Here is a 27,947-nt window from a genome sequence, read left to right as displayed (position 1 = left end):
GAAGACAGAGAAGACAGAAAAGACAGAGAAGACAGAGAAGACAGAGAAGACAGAGAAGACAGAGAAGACAGAGAAGACAGAGAAGACAGAGAAGACAGAGAAAACAGAGAAGACAGAGAAGACTGAGAAGACTGAGAAGACTGAGAAGTCAGAGAAGACAGAGAAGACAGAGAAGACAGAGAAGACAGAGAAGACAGAGAAGACAGAGAAGACAGAGAAGACAGAGAAGACAGAGAAGACAGAGAAGACTGAGAAGACAAGAAGACAGACAGACATGATAGAGAAGACAGTAAGATAGAGAAGGCAAGAAGGTGAGAAATCGTGAAGGTGATAATAATGAACTAGTAGACAAGATGTTAAAAAATATAGATCTTATCGTGAAGATGGAAAGACCAGAATGTGAAGAAGGGTAACTAAATTACATTTTTGATAGTTTTCTGCCAAACTATAAGTTCATCGTGTCTCAAATGTGTTCATAAGTGTGAAAAAGTGATGAGTGAAACAACCAAGTGCCTTATTGCAAATACATAACGCCACAATCTACGCTCAGTAGTAGCAGTGCACTTGCTTATTGCGTTTGTCAGAAACGTACGTCGCATTATTCACTTTAGTTGGTGGACATAGACGATGACTGGAGATATTATCAAGAGAAGACGATGCGTAGCTACGTCCAGCAATGCCGAGATTGAATGATTAGTGCGTGCTTTCTGTCTGTAATTAGAGGTGGCCAATAAGAGGGTTCAATGTTGTCGTTGGAATGCGGCGAAGATTATTGAGTGATGAAGAGAATAAATCTTAGCTAAGGTTTATTTGACAATGGCCTTCGTCATAAGCACATTGTAATTCCCACATTGTTCTCCCCAAGCTGTCCTCTATGGATTTTACTGTTTAAACTTAGCATCAACCTCGTTAGAATAAATAATCTTGTTATCCAGCATGCTATTCTGATTTTCAGCGGTCGGAGAACAGAGATGAAGGAAATTATAAAAACAAACCTTGACGATAAAAAACCAGAAGACACACAGATGAAAAAGAAGAAATAGAAAAAAAAAAGAAAAAAAAATATAAAAAAGAAAAGACGTGAAAGATAGAGTTGAAACAAAACCTCGCAGAAATCAGAAGAAATAGGGTAATTGATCCGATCATGGAGGAGTTAAGCGCTGGGTTCATGTTTAAACCACAATTGTATCGCCCCAAGCAAACTTTTTACATGGATTGAATTGAAAATAATAAAATCCATCCTTAATCTACGGGAAAATAACGAAATATTGCCACTTTGATGTTGTTATGAGCATTTTATTTGTTTTTATCTGAAAGAACATTGTGTTCCTAATGTTGCGGTATGTGTTCCTAATGTTGCGGTATTTTGTTCCTATTGTTGCGGTATTCCATTGAAATCATATGGGATACCGCAACATTAGGAACACTACCGCAACAATAGGAACACAGCAGCAAACACATTTAGGAAAATATTTTTTTAAAATAGGTTTTTGGGCAAATCTTAAGCAAACAAATGGTGCAATCTCATAATTTAAGCACCATACATCTATTAAAAATACCTTTTGGTAACATTTCAGTCGAAAAAGTGCTCAATTGCCATTACCGCAACAATAGGTACTACCACAACGATGGGAACAATTACCCTAGTGACAAATAAAGAAGACAAAAAAAGGACAGAGCACATAGAAAAATATAAACAAAACAGGATAACAGAAAAAAGTAGACAGAAAACACAGGGGGACGTGAAGCAGCGGACTGAAAAGAGCGGGAAGATGATTAGTCGGGAAAATCGTAAGATGGTAATACGAGACAACAAGAAGGTGAAAAGAATAAGAAGACTATAGCATATAATCCAATTCAAACCAGAAACGACTGATTTAGGCTCCGCGACTAAGGGTCTTCTAAATCACCGAACCCAAAGAATTCAAAACATTTTACGAAAGATAACCATTTCCGGCAATACCAATCTTTTTAAGACATTTACGCCTTTTTCGTTTCTTCTGTCTTGCCTTTCCATAACCCTTTTCCAAATTTAATCACCAGCCAATTTTGGCGATTGGTTTAATTACAGCACTCGCCCATAATTGTGAGGTGGTGGTGTTTAAGGTAAGATGCGCAACCTTTAACTCGTTTAAAGTTTTTTTTTTCGCTTCTTTCGTTCTCGATCTGTTGATTTAAAGTTTAAACCCATCACGATTGCTTATTAACTCCATTTCATCTGGAGAATCTACCCGAACCGGGCGATCGAATTGATGCAGATCACCCACCACATCTGCTGCGAAGAAGGAATGAGCCCAAATTTATAATGAACAACCGTGATTGGAATTGTGTGGTGTGGTGACTGGACTGACCACATCGTGGATGGCTCGAAACGAAATGAAAGGCAGAACAACCAAGCTCTGTGCTAAGTGCACAAGAATGGCAACGCGATCGATTCGAGTGGATCGACCACGTAAGATCGATAATTCGATTATGGCGATCGCGGCTTTTGGTTGTGCGGTGATAATTGCAACTTTGTTTTTCTGGTTGCTTCTTTTTTTACTGACATTAACAAAGACACTGTGAAAGGTTTGAAAGGAGATCATTCATTTTAACCAGGTGTTGTAATCTAAGAAAACTTATTATAGGTTCAAGTTGCACTATTGCAAAGATTTGCGAATATCTTATTTCTTATTCAAAAACAAAGAAATAAACGACGGTATACATTCCACTGCACAAAAGATACATTCCCTCACAACCTCAGCCGCATTTCACGGTGACGCCTGGGAACCGGATCCCAATGGGACTAATATCTTCATCGCATCGGATGGCTTCTACAGTTGAGGTTGAGGGTCCGAAGATGAGCATTAAGTGCCAAGTTTAACTAATTAACTAGCTATCTACGTAAGCATCTCTGTTGGGCGACAGGGTTTCTTGATCTTGATGGCGACTTGCCCTCATTAGAGTTCAGCTGGACGAAGGGATCTTGGTATCTGTCGGTGATATATATAAACGAGTGGTCGTTAACGTAAAGATACTAGGAAGCGTTAAATTGGATCACAACAAACCAAACTACTCTTTCAAGTAAAATGTGGGTTTGGCCATTATCCCAAGAAAGTTTTGGAGAACTATAGATACAAAGGAGAAGAGAATAATAACGAAATAAAATGAATTCCGAGACTGACTTTTATGAATACTATCTATATGTACAACAAAATCTGTGTGCTTGGTTCCGCTTATAACCAGCAGCACAGCTCATGTCCATGTCATACGCATGTCGAACGGATTTCATGAAAATCATACCCAAACTGTAGAGTTGAGCATGCGAACCCATCATAGCCGAACTCTTAAAAGCGCGGATATTCGGCAAGAAGTCTAGGTTCTGGACCAGAGACGGTCCATGAACTTTTTAGTCTACCTGTCTAGATCTATGAGGTCTTTGTTTTACTTCACAGCAATGAAAAATGGTATACAATGTATACTATACATGCTGAAAAATGGTATGGCAATAATGTTATAATGCATTTGAAATTTCGATGCCTTGTATACCAGCGTATGAAATCGGAAATGCATCAAGCCAGAGTTCCACTTATGTTATGTGTATCTGCTCTATTTGTCCATTAAGTCGGATTTCGGATTGTGCGTCTGTTAACAGAAATTTGGCATTTTACGACGTGGGAACAAATATTCGTGACAGAGAATTGAATGAAAAAAGAGAGGCATTCAGCTGGCAATCCCGAATGAAAAAATGAGAATGTCAATATTCACTTTCAAACTTTGAATTTTTTACACTCTCAGGGGTGTAAGCTTTGCTTCTAACCCCCTCAATAATTCGACCATTTTTTGATAAGTGAAAATTTTGCCTGTTTCGATCATTTTGTCTATCTCCTGTATAAATTGGCATTTAGCTATGAAAGCTCTCAGTTAATAACTGTTTGCTGAGCAGCGCATATATTTATTCCAATATAGTGCCAGAAGAAAGATAACGGCTGCTTTTATGGTGGCTCTCAGGCGGCTACGACAGCTTCTTGCATCTGTAATAGGGCGACTTTATTTATTTTCGACAATTTATTCTTCTTCGCTATGAGGGATTATTTGCTGAATTGCCTAAAACTTGACCTTAAAATTTACTTCGAATGTTTGTTATCAGTTTTGTACCTTTTAATTCCGCCCTATTTTGATTAATCTCGCTAACGCTCGTCAGACTTTTAAAAGAGATAACAACTCTGTTCGCATTATACCGGGCAAATTCTCGGATCTGTGGATTGCCTAGAACCGAATCGATGTAGTTACGGAGCGTCGAATTTCGCAAACTTCGGCGGCCTTCTACCGCCTCAGTTCCGCAATCTTCTATGCGGCTTCGCCGCATGGCTCGGCCAATACTTTAAGCTAGAATTGCATTCAAGTTATTGCTTATTTGCTAAATTTTCAATTGCTTTGTTGATGTTTTTCAATTGAGAATTTTTAAATTATTTATGGAAAAATCAGATTTATTTATGGAAAATTTAAACTTTTTTGGTGGAAAAAATGTAGTTATTTATTGCAATTATTGAATTATTCGTGGAAATTCCGACATTTTTTATTGCTCCAAAATCAATTATATATGGAAAATTTTGATTTATTAACGCACTTTTTGATTTGTTTATGGACATTTGGTAGTTAATTATTGTTCCCATCCATACTTCTTTATTGAAAATTTCTGATTTTGTTATGGAAATGATCACTTTTTTATGAGTCGTTTATATTTTAGTCCAAATCCTACATATATTGAGGAGATGATATGAATTGATAGCTTGTTCATTTTACGATTGTTGGCTTCCAAAGTTCACTGCGGTTGATCACCAAATGGATGAGGTGTCGGATAGCTCCAAATTTGAACTTCCGGAAGTAGCAGCTGCACGAGGATCCGCTGCGGGTGTGAGTAGCATCACAATATCGGATCATTTGTATTTACAGTGTATTACACTGTGGCATTTGATCATTTTTTAATTCAATGAATGCCGAATGAGCGGGGTACGAATTAAAAAGCGCCGTGTTAAAGAGTGATGAATACGCGGGGTTTGACAGTACATCAAATAACAGCTTTTCATCAACACGATGAACGATTCGTAAGAACATAGCCTCAGACCATATTTTAGACAACCGGTAGTATCCCGAAACAAGTTCTGGGTGTCCCACTGGAAGTGGTCAAATGTTAAAGTGATCTATACCCATGCATGAGATAAATCAAATTGTGTTTTTTAGGTTACCTTAGGAAGCATCCATGAAGTACGTCACGCTAAAATCGAGAATTTTCGACCCCCCCCCCCCCCCTCCCCCCTTCGTACGGGTTTTTCCTATACTTAATACATTGCTTGTCACAGTTTCACTTCACACACCCCCCCTGCCCCCTAGGCCCGTGACGTACTTAATGGATGGCCCCTTATCAACGTTAGCAATTAAATAGTCTCAGACTATATTTGGGAGACCCGGTAGTGCTCCGGAACCAGTTCCGGTACCGCATCGAAAGTAACCAAATATACCATGCGACACATCACATCACGGTTTTTTTAATAACTCGAGGAACAACTAACTAAAAAATAGGTACATACCACATTAGAGACTACCAGGAGGGTTGCACAACCAGCGTTTGGTGCTTCGCCGGAACTACGAAAGTAGATAAATCAATGTAAGCGATAGATATGTGTAAGAGAACAAAATCTTGACAAACTAAACCCACATACAAGCAGCCACAGTGATGCGAGGGCGGAAAAAAGTCGAAAAATCAATTTACGTATTTTGATTCAAATGTATTTTTTTCTCTACGTTTGAATACACTCAAACCTCCATTTAGGTAGGATCCATTTAGGTAAAATCTATTTAGGTCCCTCCATTTGGGTAACGTTACCTAAATAGAATTTGGTTGTGTTCAGAACAGTTGGAGTACTTAAGATTGATGACATCATACCCGACATTAACCTATCATTCACCTGTTCTTATTTTGGCCACCAAACCCAACATAGACCCAACAGTTGTTCGATGTTGGTCCAACAGTAGCCCAACATACGATAAAAAATTACCCGACATTGACCCGACATTCAACAATTTTTCAGTCTGGCGGAATTTTTCAGGTTTTTTTTTTGTGATCCGTGCCCAGCTAGTCATTTGCATGACAATTCTCACCTGAGACCCTCCAAAACCCCCGAAAACGCCCCTGAAGCCCCTCCCCTCCAGAAACTCTCTTGAAAGTTCTCTGAAACTCCGCATGACCACCTTTAAATTTCCTATTCGAATCACTCTCCCTAGTTAAACTTCTTTGCAACCTTGTACTCCATTTAGGTAATGAACTGAATCCATTTAGGTAATGAATCCATTAAGGTAAAAATTCTATTTAGGCAGTCCCGACTCATTACCTAAATGGAGGTTTTGGTGTAGTCCATTTTCAAAATTTGGTGCTGATTGAACGAAAATTGATTTTTTTCCAGAGCTTTAAAGTGGGTGTAAATCATACTTGAAATTTAAGCTCCCATATAAAATGTATGGAAAAACAAAAACAAACTTCCCCTAAGTTTTCAAATATGAGCACTCAGGCTTGTCCGCACTGAGCGCATGAAAATTCTGCTCTTTTGATTTACACCACCAAAACGATCGTATTTATGTAATCTTTCTATCTCACCTGATAGAAGGAAGTTTGAATATCCCAAATGTCATTTCGAACTGTCAAAAAACCGCACCGCAGTGCCACACTGTACGCGCAAAGAGAATTTCTCCCGGGTGAATTCACCCCAGTGAATTTCTCTTTGCACGCTCAGTGCGGCACTGCGGTGCGATTTTTTGACAGTTCTAAATGACATTTAGGATATTCAAACATCCTTCTATCAGGTGAAATAGAAAGATTGCATTAGTACGATCGTTTTGTTGGTGTAAATCAAAAGAGCAGAATTTTCATGCGCTCAGTGCGGACAAGCCTGGCACACATTTGTACACATTTGACGCTATATTCATTTTGAAGATTTTTTTGTCAGCTTTCAGAAAACTTAGGGGTTATTTTGCGCAAACTTGCGCAACATATGTTTTTCGGCAAAGAAACAACTAGAAAGCCCTTATGTTGAATGACATTTGACCTCCTGCTTATAGTTAGCGTATTGCTTTACTTATTTTGCGAATAAAAGGAGATACATGTATATCTTCAAATTGTTACGATTGTATTGCTTCCATTTCTTATCTTTCATCATTCAAATTTTTATTTTCAAGGCTCAGACGTCATGAAGCTTTACGGAGCCATGCAAGCAACTCATACATAGACGAAAGGTCAATGGGAAAACATCTTTATATCTAAATTATTTCCAACATTTTCTCAAATTCTACATTGAAGAAGTTTCTATTCATTTGTATCGGCTCAGCTACCATAGCGCATAACAGAGCCGATGTTTGTTGTAGAATGTTAACATTTTTATATGTGAAAAGTATTTTAAGACAAGACATAAATAGCTATAATGCGCGCAGGTATTCAGCAAGAGTACGTTGATTATGTCTGTGTTCGATTTATGACCGTTCCAGAATATTTTCGTATTTAAAATTTCAATTGCAATGGTGTCCCTTTGGGCCCTGTTTCTTGATTTTCTCGAAGTAAAAAGGACCAATTTTAATTAGAAAGCATGAAATGACCCTAATATTCAAATCTGATCTTTTGATAAGTTGGTTGGCATGAATTTATCAACAAGCAAAAGTTTGATATTCGCGCAAAATGTAACGCGTGGTATGTGTCAAACGCCAAAAAAAAGGTAAATTGGCATAGACAATTTTCAGTAAATAACTACGGAAGCCTTTAAAGAACTTTAATTGAAGCTGATGAGCAGATTTTGTTGAAGCTGGGACGTTACGCCAATAAATAGAAGGAAGTTATGTTTATCGAAATTGTAAACCCACGTATCTAAAATAAAAAAGAAAAAAACAAAATACTTGAACTTATTAATCCATGTTAAATATATCAGGTTTTGTAATTGTTTGCATTACACATTTCTGGTTGTCCTAAATGAGTAATTACATGCTTTTGTTTTTCTATCGGACATTTTGCCTAATTCAGATAGATCCTAATTTTCGCCACTTCCACAAGCATAAGCCAATAACTCTATGCTCTGGCTTATTTTACCGGTAGCTGTTCGAAAAATATTTCTTAACAATATTTTTTTTAGTATTTATTCAACATTTTTTGTGTTCATGAATATTAGAAATTTATGGAAAATATAAATAAATACATAAATAAGTACTGGTACGAAATTGTTTTAATTGGTTCAAAAGTGTAACGGTCATGGTAACGGTCAAACGAACTGGTTCTTCTGATCATTTAGGAGAACATCAGCGTTTCTCAAACTGAATGATAATTTATTTGAACCGGTTCATAACTAAGTTGGTTTAAGCCAGTTTGCAAAATCATTTAGTTTCGTTGATCTGTCATTCTTTAAAAATAATAATGTTTTTTACACTGACACTGCACAGGCGGAACTTTTTTATTCTTTTCAAAAGTTTATCGGATTAGTGAACCGGCTTTCCTTATCACTTATTTTGGTCCTATGTTTAATCGTTCATAAAAATAAATTAACAATTATCAAGGTGGACAACAAAATTAATTAACCGGTTCATAAATTATTGTTTTTGATTAACCGGCCCTCAAAATTATCTTTTTGTTTGTCGAATGGGCATCCAATTACTAGCGGGATGAATTTCTTGATTTTACCGGTTCGAAAATGAACCGGTTTTCCAATTCACTTATTTTATTTTTTGTGAAAGGTAAGCCATAAGAAGTAATTATAGAACAACTATCCACAAGAGATATACTGTATTTATTTAACCGGTTAAAAAATAGATCGGTTAGACAAAACGGTTTAACAAATAATGTATTCTCCACTTGTTTATCATCATAATGCATAGAATATCAGCATGGACGAAATCCTTGATTTTACCGGTTCAAAAGTGAACCGGTTGATCAAACCGGTTCGCAAAATAATACATTTTATTCATGTTTAATTTCCCATGAAAAAAAATTATAATAAAACTAACGATTTCTAATCGGAATTATAAAATATTTTTTACCGGTTCAAAAATGAATCGGTAAAATGAACCGGTTCGGCGAAATGAACATTTCTATTGTACTATTCGTTTCTCACTCAAAAAAATCAGTTATCTCCATTGGTTCCCTTTTGGACGTTGGAGGGTAAAAAACATTCCCAAATTGTCCACTTTCCCAGGGGAACCAGGATTCCGGAACGGTCCTGAAAGTGGCCAACCTGGCCCAAAAGTTCTGAATTGACTTCTAGTGGACCTATTTTGCAAAACTATGACAAACGATGTGTCGCAAGTAGAGATGGGTGACTCACTCGTGAATCGACTCAAAGAATCGGTTCGCAAAACCGAGTGAGTGAGCCGTGACTCTTTTCAAAAGAGTTACGATTCACTGATGTTCATTACGATTGCTAAAAGAGTTGGTATGACTGCGCACCTAATGATGATTCGACGCAGAACATTGCAATCCTTGACAATTAATTTTGTTTTCATACTAATATTATGTTGGCGGCTCGCACCAGCGATTCGATTCTTCGGAGAAATTAACGAAACCCTACGAATCCTGCATTTCACTACGTTATGCTCAGACGTTTGTGCAGATCGTCAATATTCATACCATGCAATGAATTTTCTCGAAAACTGGGTAGATCCAAAGGAGTTGGCTCACATCGAAAATCAACATTTTCTTCAAATCCCGGAAATGAGTTGCTGAATCGATCAAAAGAGTCGACTCTTTTTAGAGAGTGAATCGAGAGCGATTCACTCTCAAAATTGAATCAGTTTTCCCATCTCTAGTCGCAAGATAGGTTTTAAAAAAATCTCTAAATTTTCCACTTCCCCAGGGGAACCAGGATTCCGGAACGGTCCTGAAAGTGGCCAATGTGGCCCATAGGAAGTCAACATGACTTCTAGTTAACTATTCTAATAAATAATAAAGTTTTTATAAGCTTTGAACGAATATCATGCATGTCAAGACTTTTTGCCACCTTTTGTATGGAGCCGCATCACTGTGAGCCGTCTCACTATACTCACTACCTATTATTCTTGTTTTGTCCAGAAAAAAACTTTGTCAAAGACCGCAAAGTGATCTGTGATTGTGTAAAATGTTATATCTTAGCTTGATAGTATCGTCTTGATATTGATCAGCCTCCAGTGTTAGTGAAGGTGCTCAAGCAGTCAACTGATATCATTTAGCCCTGCTTATATGTTGGTCATGTTCGGACTATCTGCCATCAATAAGTTTTAAGTCAATTCAAAGATGGTTTGAAAAAATACTTGCTTTACTTTAAAAATATCCGGATTCAGAAACACTGACTTGCGTCGACGGAAAGATTGTGAGAACATATTCGACGAGAAAGGCAGTATCACCATTAGGTGGCATAATTTAGGTTTTTTCTTCGAACAATCTTTAGCGATAATCACTTATATATGCTAAAAACTCCGAGCCTCTTATCGAAAACTCAGTTTTCATGTAGTTTTTATATGTTTTGGTACATTTTGATCTACAAATAAAAAATGCTTCGATTTTATGTAAAATACGATTAGAAATTTCGAAAATTGAAATGTCCACTAAATCGAGGTATACCTGTAAATTGGATAGATTTGTTGATTCTAAAAACAATGATCGAAAAATATTCTGGCAAAAAACAACAATTACAATAATAACCTTCACGAATCCACGACGAAACAGCCATGAAATCATAATATATGCCACTTTATGATATCTCAATTATAAGTCATAATATCATCTTCGATATCATGACGGTTTCGACGATAATCATGAATATTTCTTACCCGTTTCAGAAAAAAGTCGCGGTTGCCAAAGGCTTTACGAAAAACCTATTCCTGTTTTTATTCAACATCATGGAGTCATGGAACCATGACGCTGAGTCATAAAACAGCACTAGGAAATCGTGCATCTAATCCAGAGCTGCGCAATATCAGTCCTGTCAGTTGACTACTGGTATTGCACCACCGTCATTATCACTGGGCCTGTTCATAAACTACGTAGTCTTGAAGGAAGGATGGGGGGGCTGTCTAGCCAAAGTCTACGGCCAAACAAATTTTTATTTTTTTGTATGGATTAAAGGCTACGGGAGAGAGGGGGTGGGTCTGAGATGACCAAAAATGAGTCCACGTAGTTTATGGACAATTATACTTTTCAGAAAAGATACTTTTTCTTCATCCACCATGACGAATTCAAATTCCGAACAATGATTTAGAATTCAATGAATTAGATTTCAACAAAAGGAGTGATGTGAGTTAAGGACCACCAAAAAGTGAATGGAATGTAGATCATCAATAGAAAACCAATAAGAAATCTTAGAACCACCAAGATTAGTTTCATAGCTTTTGATTTTATAAACTTCCAGAGTACATGCGTAATTACATTAGGACTCAGTTTGCTTCTTTTTGCAGATGAAACCAAAATTGTAAATGACAAACATTAGTTTCATGAAAAAGGCATGGCATGAAAAGGCATCAAAATTGCAGAGCAGTTAATAGTAGGTAACGGTAATAGTAGTTTAGGCAACAAGGTGCAGAATGAAGATTTTTACAGCACGAGTCGTACATTTATCCAACGACGAGTGCTATAAAACGTTTTTTTGCAATTTCTCATCGTAATAGGCTGTTTTACCTCACGCAAATCTGACAGGAAAAGGCCTACTTTCCCACACCAAATTAACAGTGTTGTAATGGTTCATTACAGCACTGATTTGCGTTGCGTAATGAACCATTACAGCATTGTTTTCAGTTTTGGTCAACTTCTTGATGTTTTGTGGACGCAGTTTTGAAAAATTGTGACAACTGCACAGTATAACCTGTTATGTTCAGATTTTCTTAAACATGGCTATGAACATCAGTGTGCAGTTTGATGAAAAAGTTTTGTTAAAAACTATCCTCAAGGGTAATTTATGAAATTGCAAAAAACGTTGTACGCAACTCGGTGCAGAACTCGATTTTTCCAGCACTCGTCGTAATTATCCAACTCGGCAAGCCTCGTTGGATAAATGTACGACTCGTGCTGTAAAAATCGTCATTCTGCACCTTGTTGCGTAAACTACTATTGTCGCGTACAACGTTTTTTTTTTCAATTGAGTATTAGTTTTTTACAATACTGTTTTCATCAAACTGCACACTGATGTTCATACCCATATTTAAGAATGTCTGATCATAGCAGGTTATACTGTGCAGTTGTCATATTTTTTTCAAAACTGCGTCCAGAAAGCATCAAGCAATTGATCAAAACTGAAAACAAAGCTGTAATGGTTCATTACGCAACGCAAATCAGAACCATTAGAGCACTTCTAATTTGGTGTGGGAAAGTAGGCCTTTTCCTGGCAGATTTGTGTGAGGTGAAACATCCTATTACGATGAGAAATTGCAAAAAGAAAATGATACCATGCAAGGGGGCTTTCAGGGGACCTTCAAGGGGATTCCGTAAGAATTCCTGTTTCAAAACATTTTTGGAATTTTCAGAACAGCTTTATTGTGGTTTTACAAGGGTTCCAATGCGTTTCAGTTGATTTAAAGGGGGCTCTAAGGGTTTCAGTAAGGTTTGAAGGAAAGCTACGGGGATCTGAAACGAGAGGCGGGTTTTCTGAGAGATTTTAAGGCCTATTGAGAGGTTTCAGCGGATTTTAGGCGCCTCAGAAGATTTTAAGAGAAGTGTACGGGGATCTCGTAGGGGCTTCAAAGCATGTATGTGTATTTAAGGGCATTTCAGGCTATTTCAGAAGAGATAGTTGCCTCAGGTGCGTTTCATGTAATGATCCAAGGTGGGTCAGTTCAAACTTTGGACGGAATACAGCGAGAGATCATTTGTTACGCTTGTCGATTCGATACTCAAGGGAGGTCTTGAAGACCCTAAACAATTATTGAATTCACTGATTCACTGATTCACGATCATAAGTTTGATGAGACTCTGTGGTTATGGAGCTTCCCAGCCAACACAAAGTCTTATATGATGTTGAATAGGATGCGAAAGTGGAGGCCATATGTGTACCTGCTTCCATTCAACCGTGTGTAAAGTGTGCGTATATCGCCTCCATTTTTGCATCCTTTTCAACATCATATGCGATCGTGTGTTGACTGGGTTGTTTATAGTACTTCAAATGGTCACTAATTATTTTTGAAGATCCAAAGACCTACTCAAGTGAGCTCTTGAAAACCTGTGGATTTTAAATACCATGGATGCTTCCCAAATCTTCTCGTAAATCCTCCTAAGGTCCACCAACTGAATATAGTGAAATCTAATTGAGGTAATGTCACCTAAATGATTCTACTAAAATAGGGTAACGGTTGAATTTTGGATCCCTAGGAGACATGAGTTTGAATTTTAATCATTCTCAAGCAGGTTCAGAGGGTGTTGCGCATAATAATTATGTTGGTATAATCATAAAAGCTTCTCAATGTCTATTCGAAATATCAACTTGGTTATTTCCGGGTACACATGTGATAAAAAAACAGTTTCCACTGTATTGGACACCCCCATTTATTTTAGACCCTCTGAAGGATTCGTCATTGATATTATTGTCATCATTGAAATTTCAAAACCAGTTTTCTCGTGCACAACACAAATAATCGTTATGAAAATGTATTCACTGCATTCCATTTTCCATCTGGAACGCGGTGAATACATTTTCATAACGAACATTTGTGTTTTGAACGAGAAAACTGCTTTTTGAATTTCAATAATTACGATGATATCAATGACGAATCCTTCAACCTTGAGTTATATATTTTGGACACTCGGTATTTCAACCCGTTTGACATTATTTTTGAAGAAACTGCTACTTGAATATGCTAGATCACATCCTAATCACTTGGTCGAATGATCGACAAAGGCTGACCACCAGAATTTTAAGGATTTGATGCGCAAGAACTCAGCTCCAGTTTCCTTTTTCGGAAAAAAAAAATTTGCGACACCCGCGCGGATGACAAGATTAGCTAAATTTAATTTCAAGGCCATTCATATTCTCGGTAAGCAAATGATTGCTACTTGTGTAGATTAATTTAATCTTGCGAATGATTCTATAAATATTGGTGAAATCATCTTCAAATTTGATAAAATCTTGGTAATACGGCGGGAGGTTCAAAATATATGGGGGTCCAATTATATTGGTTACCCTAGACTTTGAATTGTACATTTGAATCAATGTTTTCTTGTACATTTTGCATTGCCTATTCTATTCTATTTCTATTCTCGTTTGTCGCTTATATTTTAGTTATTTCGATATAAAGAAATAAGTTTGTTAGTTGGTACTGATTACATGATATATGTCGTATAGAACACATGTCTCGTAAAACTCATTTCTTGAACAACAGAGTTATTTCACGTCTCACATTGCATAAACTTCATTCAGCTTCAAACAGACAAAATCTTTCTCATTGAATCTTATCTATTCGCCAAGCATTCTTCGAAATTTAAATTACATCAATCATATGATAAACTCATTCTCACTCAGAATTCATCAATGAATTTCGCCCGCCGATGCAGTTGGTGCCCGCTTCTCTCACCGACCGGTAGCGAAACAAGATTCTCTTTCTTGTCTTCCTGCGCTCCAACTCTCTCGCATGTGATCCCGAGCCCCGAATGCATTCACGGCGACGAACCAAACCAATCTCTCGTCATTCGCTCGTGAGCCGTCGTCCGGAGCGTACGGATACACTCGGACGTCGTCGTCGTGCCGTATTGTTGTTATAGCGTCGAGATACGATTTTTTCTTCCGATTCGATCGAAAAGTGTTGTGCTGTTTTTGTTGTTGTTGTTGTCGTCGACGTCCTCGTCATTGGGAGAAGGTGTATTGTGCACACCTTTGCGTATCGCCGGTTGTTTTGGGAAACGACGCGCGTGACAATGTCATCATCGGAGTGATTATCGCAGCCGAAGCAAAAATGTGATATCGAGAAATTCGGGTCCATTTGGATAATAAATTTTATTTATTGGACCGGATAGTGGTTGCGGTTTGTACGGCAAGAGCGGTGAATTTCGGTGCAGTCAGTAGTGGTACAAATTAAGCTTTGCGTGTATGAAACGTGTTCGATGTAATCGGCGAAGGATTGCCGCAAAAGAGAATGCGAGCAAAATGTAATGATAAATGATTGATTGAGTTTTTTTTTGGGGTGTTACTCGTCGAGTGCTCATTTGATACGGTCAAAGTGCTCATGCTGAGCAGTGTGTTGGGTGGTTAACTGTGCGAGATTGTATTGTGCATATGTATGCAAAATAATTGCGTTTAAATCGCTTAGCTGATTGCCGTTGTGGAAAGGCGCATTTTGGTGTAGAAGAGAATTTCAAGCAAACCGACCAGAGGTGCGAAAGTTTCGAGAAAGTGATGAAGCTCAAATTGGCGATAAGTGTGAGGTGAAAATTACTTGAAATGATTTTCGGGAATGTTGTGAAAGGTGAATGAAGTGAAAAGATATGAAAAATCACGGCCTCTAATGGTCACAGCGATACAAGTGGAGCGAAGTGGAAATATTTTGAATTGATATCGCCCAGTCACGTCAAGTTCAAAGCTTCCTTAACCGGTGAGATGGTCGTGTGATTAAGTCGGGTTGCGTTTGCGATTAATTAGCTAATTGGATGCAGTAACGACGCCGGTCAAAGATCCAGTTCAGGATCCGGTTTGATCGAAGCAAAGTCAAATCACGCAAACAGAAGATTAAGTGAAAAGGCAAATCCTTGCCGCAGTGGAAGTCAGTGGCGGTCATTAACGCAGCTTAGCTAAACGTTCAGTTGTCACGAAAACGTGACTTCCCGTTTGAAAGTCGGTGGAAAAAAGAGAAGAAAAACTGTGCAGGCGAGGTGGAGTGCAGTGAAAGCCTGTGCATATCGCCGCGCCGCTGGAATCCGTATAGTAGGCGCTGAGCCGACAAGTTGACAAGAACATAGCAAGAGAGATAGAGAGCATCATGCCGCATCCAATGTCACCGCAGTCGCCGACACCGACGTTGTTAAGTAGCAGCCGTGGTAGCAGCATGCATCTGGTGGAGTACGACTACGATGAACCGAAGCCGGCCAAGGTGGGAAATGTTTTGCTTTGGAATTTGTCTTTAGGTTTAGTTTTTTGTAATCTTAATCGTGTCAAATACCGGTACCTAGTTTGAATTGAATGATGGATGCTAAAATCTCCAAAGATGACGTTTGAAAGTTTATCTAACGTCTTTCCAAGAAACAACTTGTACCGGCTAGTGTTGAGATCAATGTAATCATGAATGTGAAATTGGTGAGATCGTTTCACATTACTATATCGGACATTGTATCATTATTGCAACCTTTAGATAACTTGATTGTGATAAGAAATGGCCGGCAACAGCTCCCTAGATATTGCCAGTCGAACTTTGCACTTAGTGAAAATCTTGCAAGCGTCCATTCCAATGAGTGGTCAAAAATAATGATTTATGACCCTGTCTTATACCATCATCGCTTGCACTATGCGATATCTGAGTGTTGATGGTGGTCCACAACAGCATACGTAAAAGTAGTAAACAATTCAGAGGTGGTGGACTGGAGCGAAGACCCAGACATATCCATAGGAGGAAGGTGATACCTTCGTACGTGAGGATTTCGATAACGGAGTGGAAGATTGTGCAGCAGTTACTGTTGATTAATGGCCGGATAATACGGTTGGTGTGAAAACAATCGCTCGACAGTCTCTCTCAGTTGTTGCTACTGATTGCAACCTCTGCAATAGCCGGTTGCGTGTAAACACGGTTGTAAATTGAAAGTAATGCCTGTTTTGATGTGACTACACGGAAAAATATTATAACCCAAAGAATAAGTTTTAAGAACTCAAATTTGACTAAACTGCTTAAAGTTTTAACTCAAAGTTGGGTTGTTTCTCCCTCGCCCCACCGCAATGTTTTCGAAAACAAAGAGAGAAGCACCGACGCATCCGCTGCTCTTCCGTGGAAGAAGCCAAATTTGGGTTTTCTTGAGTTAACCCAAATTTGCGTCAATTGAGGCCTCCGTTGGGTGAAAATAACTTACCACTGGGTTAATTTTTTTGCCGCTCTCAAACGAGAACTACTCACTCGCCACTATCGCTGTTTGACGCAAATTTGAGTAATTCCACGGAAGACCGGGATTGCGTCAAAACAACTTAAATTTGGGTTCATTTGTAGTTCCGTGTAGACTTTACCATAAAAACGGTATAGGATATGCAGTTTTGATGGGGCTACAGTAATCGTTCGGTAACTGCAAGAACTCTGACTGCACAGCTTTTTGATTAGAAGCACGATAAATGCTATAAATTTGCAGTTATCCCGTAGTTTCTCATAATGACACTTGGTTTTTCGGCTGCACTCTAACGTTGTTTTTTATTGGTCATACATATTATTGCGTATGACGGCCCATAAAACCTCCAGTTAGCCTAGTGGTTGAGGCTATGGATTTCCAATCCGGAGACGGCGGGTTCGATTTCCATTCCGAGCGGGAAACTTTTCTAGATTTCCTGGGCATAGTGTATCATTGTACTTGTCTCACAATACACAAGTTCATGCAATGGCAGGCAAAGAAAGCTCTTTAATTAATAACTGTAGAAGTGCTCAAAGAACGCTAAGTTGAAGCGAGGCAGGCCAAGTCCCAGTGGGGACGCAGAGCCATAAAGAAGAAGAAGAAGGCTTATATAACCCCAGAGTCCTTCAAGATGTTGGCATATCGATATAAAAATGACCTTCGACCTTAACCTCAGTCCTAACAACCATGAAAACAGCTATGGAATGACCTTTTGTCACCTACATATATGGGTGAGTGATAGTGGCCGCAAAATCATAATAGCAAACAAGTGCTCCCTACAGACGTACAGTGCACGCAGTCCAACAATAACAGTTCTTGTCCAAACCAGCAAAGCAACGAACGTCAGCAAAACTGTGTATACCACCTATGTCTACGAAAACAAAAAAAAAGTCCACAAAAATGCAAAACATGCAGAAAAGGTGGATGTGCTTCAAGCCATACGTTTAGGTATAGAGGTAATCACGTTCAAATGTATGCGTGCCTTTTTTGTAGATGTAGTTGTGAAACTGCGAGGAAAATATTTGCACTCTTGCCCCGGACGTTAGTTTTATCATTATTTACCCGTTTTACCCAAATCGATTGGGTAATATTTGCATATGCAATCTGAGTAGCCTTTCAATCGGCGTGCACTTTTGTGTGAGGAAAAATTTGCGCTAGTGTTCGTGTGTTGAAATGTCACTTATCTCTATAACGTCCACAACCGTCGGATAGCCTCGTTCAAGGAGAAGCCCAGTAATGGCGAATACAGAGTATAACATCAACATTATAACAGCGCGACGCGTCTCGGTTTTGGTTGGTAAACGTTCGGCCTTTATGGAGAGTATGGCACGGCACGACCCAAGCAAACAACAAACTCAAAGAGGATTGAACTTTGTGGGTCTGCTTGGTTTTGTGAAACATCGCAAGGGTAGAATGTGGTCAACTGGGCCTAATTCCGTTAAGTTGAATGCTGTGGTCCAAATAGGACTGGTTTATAAATGTTACTCAAAAAGTAACCCGTGCAGTGCATTTTAACTTTTTGACATCTTTTAACTATTGTTGAGTTAAATTATGTATAGTAATATTGGGTTTATTATATTTATTTATCAATGTTACTTTTATTATGGAACGAGCTCACCAACAAACATCTGTTTTTTTATTTACCGCAGAATTAATTCGAGTAAGCGGGTATTACTGGATGATACGGCCATACGAATCTCCCAATCCGATGTTGCCGTATAATTCTAGTAAATCGAACATAATTTCACCAAACAATTATCCCGCTCAGTGTCATACGGGCGTATCTAATTGATCGATTTCTCTTCAACGATTTTCTCTTTGGTTAACAATTTAGCTAGCAAACCGTTTTCAGTAGTTTTTGTTGTTTTACAAGCTTGTCCTTGTCGTCCTTTAACCCTTTATAAGGCAGTGGCAACTATATTGCCACCTACTGTTTTTATTTTTTTCTGTTTTATAACAATTTATTTCGAACTTCTTTTTTGGTTTACTCAAAATTAGGATTACTAACAACGCCTGGTATTTTTTTGGTACTAAACAAAGCTTAAACAATAATTTGGGAGCCATTTGTAGTCTCAAAAATGGCAAAATTTGACAGCGTGAAGAAAATTAGCTCAAACTTATTGTAAAACTATAGATTTGGTAAATATTTTAAAAAATAATCAAATTATGGGTTGATATGAGCTGAACTACACAGTTTAAATTATGGGTTAAGCCCTAATCCACTCTAAGATCTCTTTTCCGGGTTTTTGTCGAAGTCAAAAGAAGAAAAGTACCCTAAACGGGCAGTGGCAAGAATATTGCCACCAGCGCTGGTGGCCTAAACGGGCAGCGGCAACTATATTGCCACCTCAAAAGCTCATTTTTGGGGTAAACGGGCAGTGGCAACTATATTGCCACCTAGATTTTTGAGAGTTTCTTTCAAACAAAAATTGTCTTGTACATGTAATCATTTCTATAATAGTATGCGTTGATTACTCTTCTAGTTTTCTCGGCCTTATAAAGGGTTAACGAAACACACCGAGAGATCATCCAAATAATGGTCGTATTTTTCGGAATAATCCGAAGAGAAAATCGATTAAGAGAAATCGATCATTGTAGATACGCCCATATGATACTAAGCGTGAGAATTGGTTGTCTATCGAAATTTTTAAAAAAAATTTCAACAGTCCTCAACAGTTTTGCGCTGGGACGGGACAAGTCAGCTCATTGATAGAAGCCTTCTTATTCTTTTTGTCAGAGTTGATACGGGGGCTGCTCCAGTGCTGCCATTAATATTCATGTGCAAATCAATCAACACTCGTTGACTATTTTCCTTTCTCAATTTTGCTTCTGAGAGTATGCATTTCAAAACAAATTGGTCTTCCTCGTTTGCATTCTCCACACAGACTTCCACCCAGTGCCGGCGTGCCTTTGGATCCTTCGAAAACGAGTAAAAATTGTGACCAGGACTATACACTTCACTCCGCTCATAATTTAACGCTTTGTATTTCATTTCATAAAAATTTCGTGTCAAGTTCGGAATGTAAACAGCACAGAAAGTGAGATAAATTATAAATCTTGGTATTGCGGGTTTTTAGAAAAATTTCCACTCTGCGGTAGCCGCCGAGTTTTACCGCAGCTGTCAAAGTCCTACCGCAGGCTTGAAAATCATCATATCATTGAATCTGAAGGCCAAATCAAAGTATGCTTGCAAGGTGAATTGCACTGAAAACCAACAACAAACAATGATCATCGGCGTCGTATCTAGGGTATCCAAGGCATCGCTTGGTTAGATCAATGATAGCTCAGTTAAAATCAGTAGTCTGACAGCTGCGGTAGCTTTTTGTTCTACCGTAAAATGGAAAGTTTTCTCCGAATCAGCAATAGTCAATAATATCATTTTGAAAAATCAATGACAACTAGCAACACAGGAAACTTAACAACAAAGTGCCCTTTTGTAAACGAGCGTAACGGAACGCAACGGCGCTTTTGTCAAATCGACCAATCAGAAGTGGTCTTTTCTGACAGGCAAATGGTTTCGTATTTGCACTAGTACCTGACGGGTCCCGTCCCAGGTTTTGCGGTTATCGCACTGCTATCCGTCAAAATGAAATGCCAACAACGATGCGACGTTTTTGCATGCACATTTGTTGCAATGCGATGTTTTTTGAATGCACATTGGTTGCTACGCAGCAACAGACAGTTATGTGACGTCAATGGGTTTTGGATAAGGTGTGGAGAAAGTCCGCTCTAGCTTGTGTTAGTGAGCCTCAAAATGTAAACAAAATTTGTGGGGAGGGTGGTGACGTCATACGGTTTCATCAACCGATAATCAACATTATATGTTGCAGAGAAGAAAAAAAAACTTCAACTACTGTTACCACATTGCATGAAAACCTGAAGGAACTTGCTGATGTGTTTCCTTAATGAAACCCTGTAGAACAGTGGTGCTCAGGCAGAAGGATACCGCGGGCCAAATTTACAATTCGGGATCGACCGGCGGGCCGCATAGAATACCGACGAACAAAAACAACAAAAAGAACCATATTTCAACACATTTTTTGAAATTTTAAACCGTTCAGAACTTGTGTAAGGATCAAACTTGCTTCATGTAGTTTTTATTTTTCGTTAAGTGACAAAAATTGACTAATAACTGTGGTTCTACAATATATTTAGCAGAACTTTAAGTTTTTTTTTATATTTTAGGGAAAACAAAACACAATTTAGATTCATAGGCTTGCTTTAGAAAAATGTTTGAGTTTCAAATTGAAATTTAAACAAACAATTTAGGAGTCGCCCCTAGATTGCCTTGAAGCCACTTCAAGAACTTCTCATGCAACTTTTATATGAATTTCTTCTGAATCACTCCGAAAATGCTGGATCTTCTTTTGAACTTTATTCTGGAGTTGGTCCAGAAGATTTTCAAGCAATTTCTTTAACAGCTAATCTTGAAATTGCATATTAAGAAAATTTTCTGGAGTTTCTTTTAGTATTTCTAGAATTCCCTTGGAACGCCTCCAAGAACTTTTCTTGGATTTACCTTTGGAATTGCTCTGAAGTTACTTCACGAATTTTTCATGAATCTTTTCCAAGTATTTCTTCTTGAATAGCTTCCGGATTTTTCCTGAAGCTTCTCTAGAAATTTTCCTGGAGTTTCTCCAAGATTTTAGCGAAGTAGTTCCATAAGTCTCTTCTGGAGTTGCAGCTAAAGATTTTTATTAAAGTCTTTTAAAAATATCTTGAAGTTTTCTATGAACTTCAACATAAACCAGAATGTTTCATGAATATTTCCCAAAGTGCCCCCAGGAATGCTCCTATGCTGCTATTGAAATTTATCCTAAAGATGCTTCGGATTTTTTCTGCTTGAGATTCTTTACAATTAGGGTAATTCGCTAATTGTTGAACACCACCCAAATGTTGAACAGTTTCTGAAAATTTGATTATAAATGTTACTTAAGTAATTTTTGCTCAACGTAAACGTATGATGTAGATGCGTATACATGTGTGTTACGATATTGATCCAATTAAGTTACAAAATTATACATATTTTAGGTCAAAAATATTGATTGCAAATTTTGTACCGCTGATGACACGAAAACTGCAAAATTCTTAAGATTAATTTTAAGAAATCGCTGTTACGAAATAAGCTTTGCTGGCAAATCGACCACAAATATCAAAGTCACACCATAGTTACAAGAACTGGAAGGATGTCCTTGACAGTTTAAAATTGTTTAAAACCACATTTTCATTGTAATTTCATTTGTAAAAAATATTTTTCTTATCACACCATCATTATGCATCCATGATCCAATTGTTGAACACTGGCATAACCTACGATGTTAGCATGACTGCTAGAATTTTTTTTTTCCACTTTATCTAACCGTGCATTTCATGGGGTCTCAAGGGCGTTCCAGGAATGTTCTAGGGGTGTACCAGTGGGCTTCAGAAAGATTCCAGTGGTTTTCAATTGGTTTCAAGGGCGTTCCAGAGGTGTTCAAGAGGAATTCAGAGTGTTAAGGAACTCCCAGGAGTATGTTAAGGCGTTCCAGGAGGCTCAGGAGCAACCCATGGGTTTTCAAGGGATTTCAGGGTCGTCCCATGAGTGTTCTTGGGGGTTGAGTGGGTTCCATGGGTTTCTAGGAGAGTTTCAGGGGCTTTTAAAGGCGTACTTTTCTTCTATCGTTTCGCTTCTAATCAAATCTTCTCTGCCATTTTTGCACCTAGTCATGTTCAAAATGGTTTCAGTCCACTAGAGCTCTCTTCAAATGTGTGATTACTTGTCATTTAAATGAATTGTCACTAGCTCGGACTAGCTGGGCACAAAACACGAAAAACCTGGAAAAAAATCCGCCAGAGTGAAAAAATATCGGATGTCGGGTCAAAGTCGGGTCAAATTTTATCAAATGTTGGCCCACTGTTGGACTCACATCGGATAACTGTTGGGTCTATGTTGGGTTTGGTGGCCAAAATAAAAACAGGTGAATGATAGGTTGATGTCGGGTTATACGTCATCAATTACGAACAAAGCTTCAACCGTTCAACAATTGGCGAGAACCGTCCAACATTAGGATGAGCTAGCTTAAGGAAGTGTTCAACATTTGGGTTACAGACTTCCCATACAAATGTTCTATTTTCTCTTAGAAAATGGAATTTAAGGGAAAACAAATTCAATGGGCAGTATAAGGGATAAGTAGATCTAGACGTTCACTGGATATTTTTCAACTTAAGTGGAATTATGCACGGAAAAACAAATGAAAACCAAAATTCCGATACTAACCGTTCAACAATTGGCGAATTACCCTATTTCTGACAGTTCCGTAACTCGCGCGGGTGACTACCTGCGTCAGCACCACGCTAATGCTGAGTAGAAAGAGCGAGATTTTTTCAACGTGTTGTACAAAATACAACAGCGCGATCGCTCGAGGGTTAAAAATTATCTTTTAAAGTTGCTTCAAGATTAATGTTCAGATTTTCCTCAGGCTTTGCTGCAATTGATCCTGGAATCTTATTTGTAGTTTTCAGAATATATTTTGTTGCTCCAGGAGTTGTTTGAGATATTTCAGCTACAGTGGCACCGTGGCACCAGAACTATTTTTTTCGTGACTGGTTTTGTGGCTTAGCTATACGACGCCGGAATATTTCTGAGTCGTGAGTACGAATCTTACCGGAACGGATTGTTCTTTTTGTATTTTTAACATTTTATTTGTGTTTAACACTGTGAAAATTGATCAGCTAAACTTTTTTGTTCGATTTCTTAAGAAACTGAACGAGTTATTCCAAAAAATCGTTCAAAAATTTCTGTACGTCGAAAAGTACTCCGCGGGCCACATCTCAAGGCTTGCAGGGCCGCATGCGGCCCGCGGGCCGCAGGATGAGCACCACTGCTGTAGAAGCTTCATGAGGAATGCCATATATAAAACTGCAGGAAGAATTATACTTTCTAATAAACTATTTAAGGATGACCATTCCAAACATTTGAAAGAATTCAATAATGAGCTTCTGGAGGAATTCTAGGAGGATCTGCATGAATTTCAATCGGATCTCAAAATACTTCCTAGAAAGAGTTCCTGAAGAAATCCCAGTAAAAGAATTCTGAAGGAATTCCAGAAGAACTTCTCGGAACAATCCCAGCAAGAGTTAGTTCCTAAAAGAATCTCGGAACAAGTTCCCGGGGGAATCCACGAAGCAGTTCATGAAGAAATTCCAGAAGCGATTCTTGACAGAAGCCCAGAAGAAATTTCCGGAATCCTTGAAGCAATCCCAGAAGTACTTACAGATAGAATCTCGGAAGGAGTTCCCGGAAGAATTCCGGAGAAGTTCTTGGAGGATTCCTGGAAGGATGTCATATATTATTCTTGAAGGAATTCCAGAAGGAACTCCGGGACCAATCTCGCATGAAATTCATGGAAAGAGTCCCAGATGGAATTTTGGAAGGAGTTTCTCTAGCAATCTTGGAGGGAATTCCTGAAGCAATCCCCGAGAGAACTCCTACAGGTGCCGGCACCGCTCATATGTCTAATTTTCGGTGAGAGTAAGATGAACATTGCTCCAGAACTTCAATCACACAAATCTGAAGATGTAAAGTTCAAACGATATCGTTATTTATTGTTTGTTCTTGCCGACTTATCATAAGCTTTAAACGTGGCTTGAAATATAAAGATCCTGTGCGATGTTTATGAGATTTGGGCGCTTGAATTTGTGAGTTGGTTGTCAAAATCGGGGATTGTGGCGGCCATCTCGGGATTCTAACCAGCTTGTCCTTAAGCTGATTCGATTATTTTCTAGGATTGTTCTCATGGGCCTTCCATGAGATTTCAGGAGAGTTTTGATGGTTCTGAGGAGTTCAAGGGGGTTTCAAAGTTCGCCAAGAGCGTTCCAGGTTATTTCAGGGGCTTTAGGTGCGTGCCAGAGAATTTAGGGGATTTCAGAGAGTGTCAGAGTCGTTCCCCGTTCTTTCAGAGCTGAAAATGCAACGCACTGTACTTTTCACAACGGCACGCGTCCTGAAGGGTTAAAACCCTATCAAAACACCTTGGAACCCTTCTAAAACATTCAACAGCTGAGTTATTGAAATTACGAAGACATTTTAGCGTAATTTGATGGACACATCATAAAAATACAGTGACATACGTCAAACTCGTTTTGACTTTGACATCTATGCGTTTTGAGTTTTTCCCCAACTAGTAAGCATTCAAAAACCGAGATACGCAATCTAACAAATAGAAACTGTAGTAGTGGAGCCGAGGGCGAAACGCCTGCACGCGATTACATTACATTGTTGAGAGTTCCGTTAGATGCAAGTACCTTTTGCAACTCGACAATAAATATAATTGCTATGTTTGTTTATACTAGCCATTTCAGTAACAAAACGGCCTACTTTTCTGAACTATACCAAACAATTGTATTGTGGTTCATAATCCAACTCATTTCAGTTGCATTATGAATCATAATGCAATTGTTTGATCAACAATCAATGTTTCCACGGTAAGAACTGGCAAAGTTGTGACGGTTATAGCATGGCTTGCTTTATCCAAATTTCGTGTCTTGTATGATGGAGCACGTATGGTCGTTCCCATTGAATCATCGCGAAGCATGATGGTACTGATGGAAATGATCATATTCTATTGAAAGTTATAACGGGGCCAGCCTGTCGCGCTTACTTTTCGTAATTGGATGGCTTATGCGCCACTCCAAATTCGGCCGGGAACAAGCCACCAGTGCGGGTGTTTTCTTCACGGGCCCAGTCCAAAAAGTCCACCTGTCCCAGTCCGCGGAAGACTTGAGAACGATCCAAAATCGGATTCGGGCCGACTACCCAGTAAATTACAATAGAAAACTCAAGAGACTCTACAAACGGACGCGAAGCAACATAAGACCTTAGGAAAACATCAACTAACTACATTCAAATTAGACGATGCATTTCCTACCGTGTATCGGATCAATCTGCAAAATTTGCCACGGCAACAATTATAAGGCTCGACCTTCTGACCTTGCGCATAGAGACATCATACATGGGAAACACACTACATGGGACTCTGTTTACAAAATATACATGGATTTATTTTTCACTTTTACTTTCTATCGCCTAGGCCTAAGCTATCTCCAGTCCCTCTATCTTCCCTCTAGTTCTCTCATGTGTGCGTGATCAAACTCCCTACCTTTTTTCAAAAGGCTTGACAGAAACTCCCTCGCGAGAAAATGAGGAAGCGATTTTGGCGATTTTCTGAGGAGTGAAAATAAAACTCAGAAATCACAACGCAAATCCTCAACAGCACCGAGCGCGAGCTTGCCGCGCAGCGAGGAGTTCGTCCAACACTCATAATTTCTTGTTGTGTTTCTCACGTCCACTCACACTCAAAAAGCTCTCGCGAGTTCCACTCCCATACAAAGAAAGACTCTCGAGGCGAAAATCGCACTCAAAAACCCGAAATAATCATCGACTCTTTTTTCGTTCCCCTCTTCCTCGCTCAGTTTTTATTGCCTCTCTGTTTGGGGTTCGTTCGCTCCCTCGCGACGAGGCAAAACCAAAACACCACTCTAGAGCATGTGGCAAAACTCTTTTGATTTCGAGGAGGATTATCAAGCCTGCTTTTTTGTCTATCCGCGCATGCGCGACTCTCTTCTTCTCTGCGCAGACAACACTCTCCTCTCTACTCTGCTCCGAACTCCGACATGCAGGTCACTCGCTGTCTCTCACTCTCGGGTGAGCGGTTACGCTACCGCCGTCTGGGTTTGCGAAGACGGGTTAGCAAAGTGGCAACTTCGAGGCGGGAGGCGATCTCATTCACTCGCTCTCCGCCGGTTTCTATGCTAGAGCCGTCGGGGTTGGAATGGACGGACTAGCAACAAAAATATGTTGTGCCTCTACTGAGTCACATGGCCATGGACGACACAAACATAATATTGCATGCAATTGTACTCACGGTAACCTAGGGTTTCATTGGGTGGGGAGACGACGTTGGATAGGGAGCTCACGTCCGGCCTTTGCCGGGGCTCTCGCCTCGGGAGGCGACTGATGAAAACGACGACGACGGTGACGCTGGGTGTCTCCCACACCGGAACGCGGGCTTGCGTCTGAGCGCGGTACAAACGCTCACTCGTCCTGCAGCTGGCGCGAAAAATGTTGAGGCGCCGTCGGCGCGTGGTACTGCTGCGCAACGGTTGCTTGCTGGACGGCGTGGTTGGATTGATTCGAAACGATACTATCCACGGATGACGCTGACTATCGACGGTTTGCCTGCCAAAGGTGCGGTTTTGACGATCGCGACCTTCTCCGGCCAGGTGTACCCCGGGAACCTTTGAAGCCGTCACGTGGGGTCAAAAACGGTCTTAAACTCGGTGTAGTGTGTCGGCTACCTGTCTTGCCGCGAACCTATTCAGAAACAAGCCACATGTTCTCCTGGTCAATAGGGAAATCACGCTTCCGTACCTTCACTTTACTAATTACCTTTTTCTGCACAAAACAACGCACACACAATTCTACTACTAGCGAAAACTTCAGCACTTTTGCTAACTGGCTAAACTAGAGGGACATTAAGAACATACATTAGCTAACAATCTACCAAGGAACTATGTCACTATTCACCTTCACAATCACACTACGGCACGGTACAAAAATTGACCGTTCTTGCCTCTTCCACGAAACGGAACAAAGTGAACGAGTCAGAGCTGGGAGAATCCTCAGAAACCGCGAAAATTTTGGGCATTGTCCCACGACTTCGCGAACCTAACCGAAGGTCAAGTTTGCGAATCCGAATATTAAAGAAATTTATTCGCAATATTTCCCGAAGTCGTGCATCTCTTTCCAACGGCCTATTCAAATCCTCCAGTCAACTTCCCCTCCAAGGTTCGTGACTGGCGTGGAATGCCGAACAAGAAAGGTCAACGCATCTTCATTAAATTTGCATAGGGTCGTTGGCCGTGA

The 27,947-nt window shown here is 39.3% G+C and overlaps 1 protein-coding gene across 2 annotated transcripts in view; it reads left to right on the top strand.

Annotated features, from left to right (window-relative positions):
- The window catches only part of LOC134288525 (breast cancer anti-estrogen resistance protein 1-like), a 276,480-nt gene that overhangs the window by 104,165 nt on the left and 144,368 nt on the right, over positions 1–27,947 (top strand). Inside the window, exon 1 of one of the 2 annotated variants that reach the window (XM_062853622.1) lies at positions 14,646–16,050. The exons of the other annotated variant lie outside the window; for it this stretch is intronic. Coding sequence (XP_062709606.1) covers positions 15,940–16,050 — 111 coding nt within the window. The 5' untranslated portion in view covers positions 14,646–15,939. Of the gene's footprint in view, positions 1–14,645; positions 16,051–27,947 lie in introns of those variants that run through there. 2 annotated transcript variants of the gene reach the window in all.

Source organism: Aedes albopictus, chromosome 2 (genome assembly GCF_035046485.1).
Source record: "Aedes albopictus strain Foshan chromosome 2, AalbF5, whole genome shotgun sequence".
Classification (NCBI taxonomy): Eukaryota; Metazoa; Arthropoda; class Insecta; order Diptera; family Culicidae; genus Aedes; species Aedes albopictus.
Note: the sequence above shows the minus strand (reverse complement) of the source record. Positions and strands in the feature narration are given on the sequence as shown.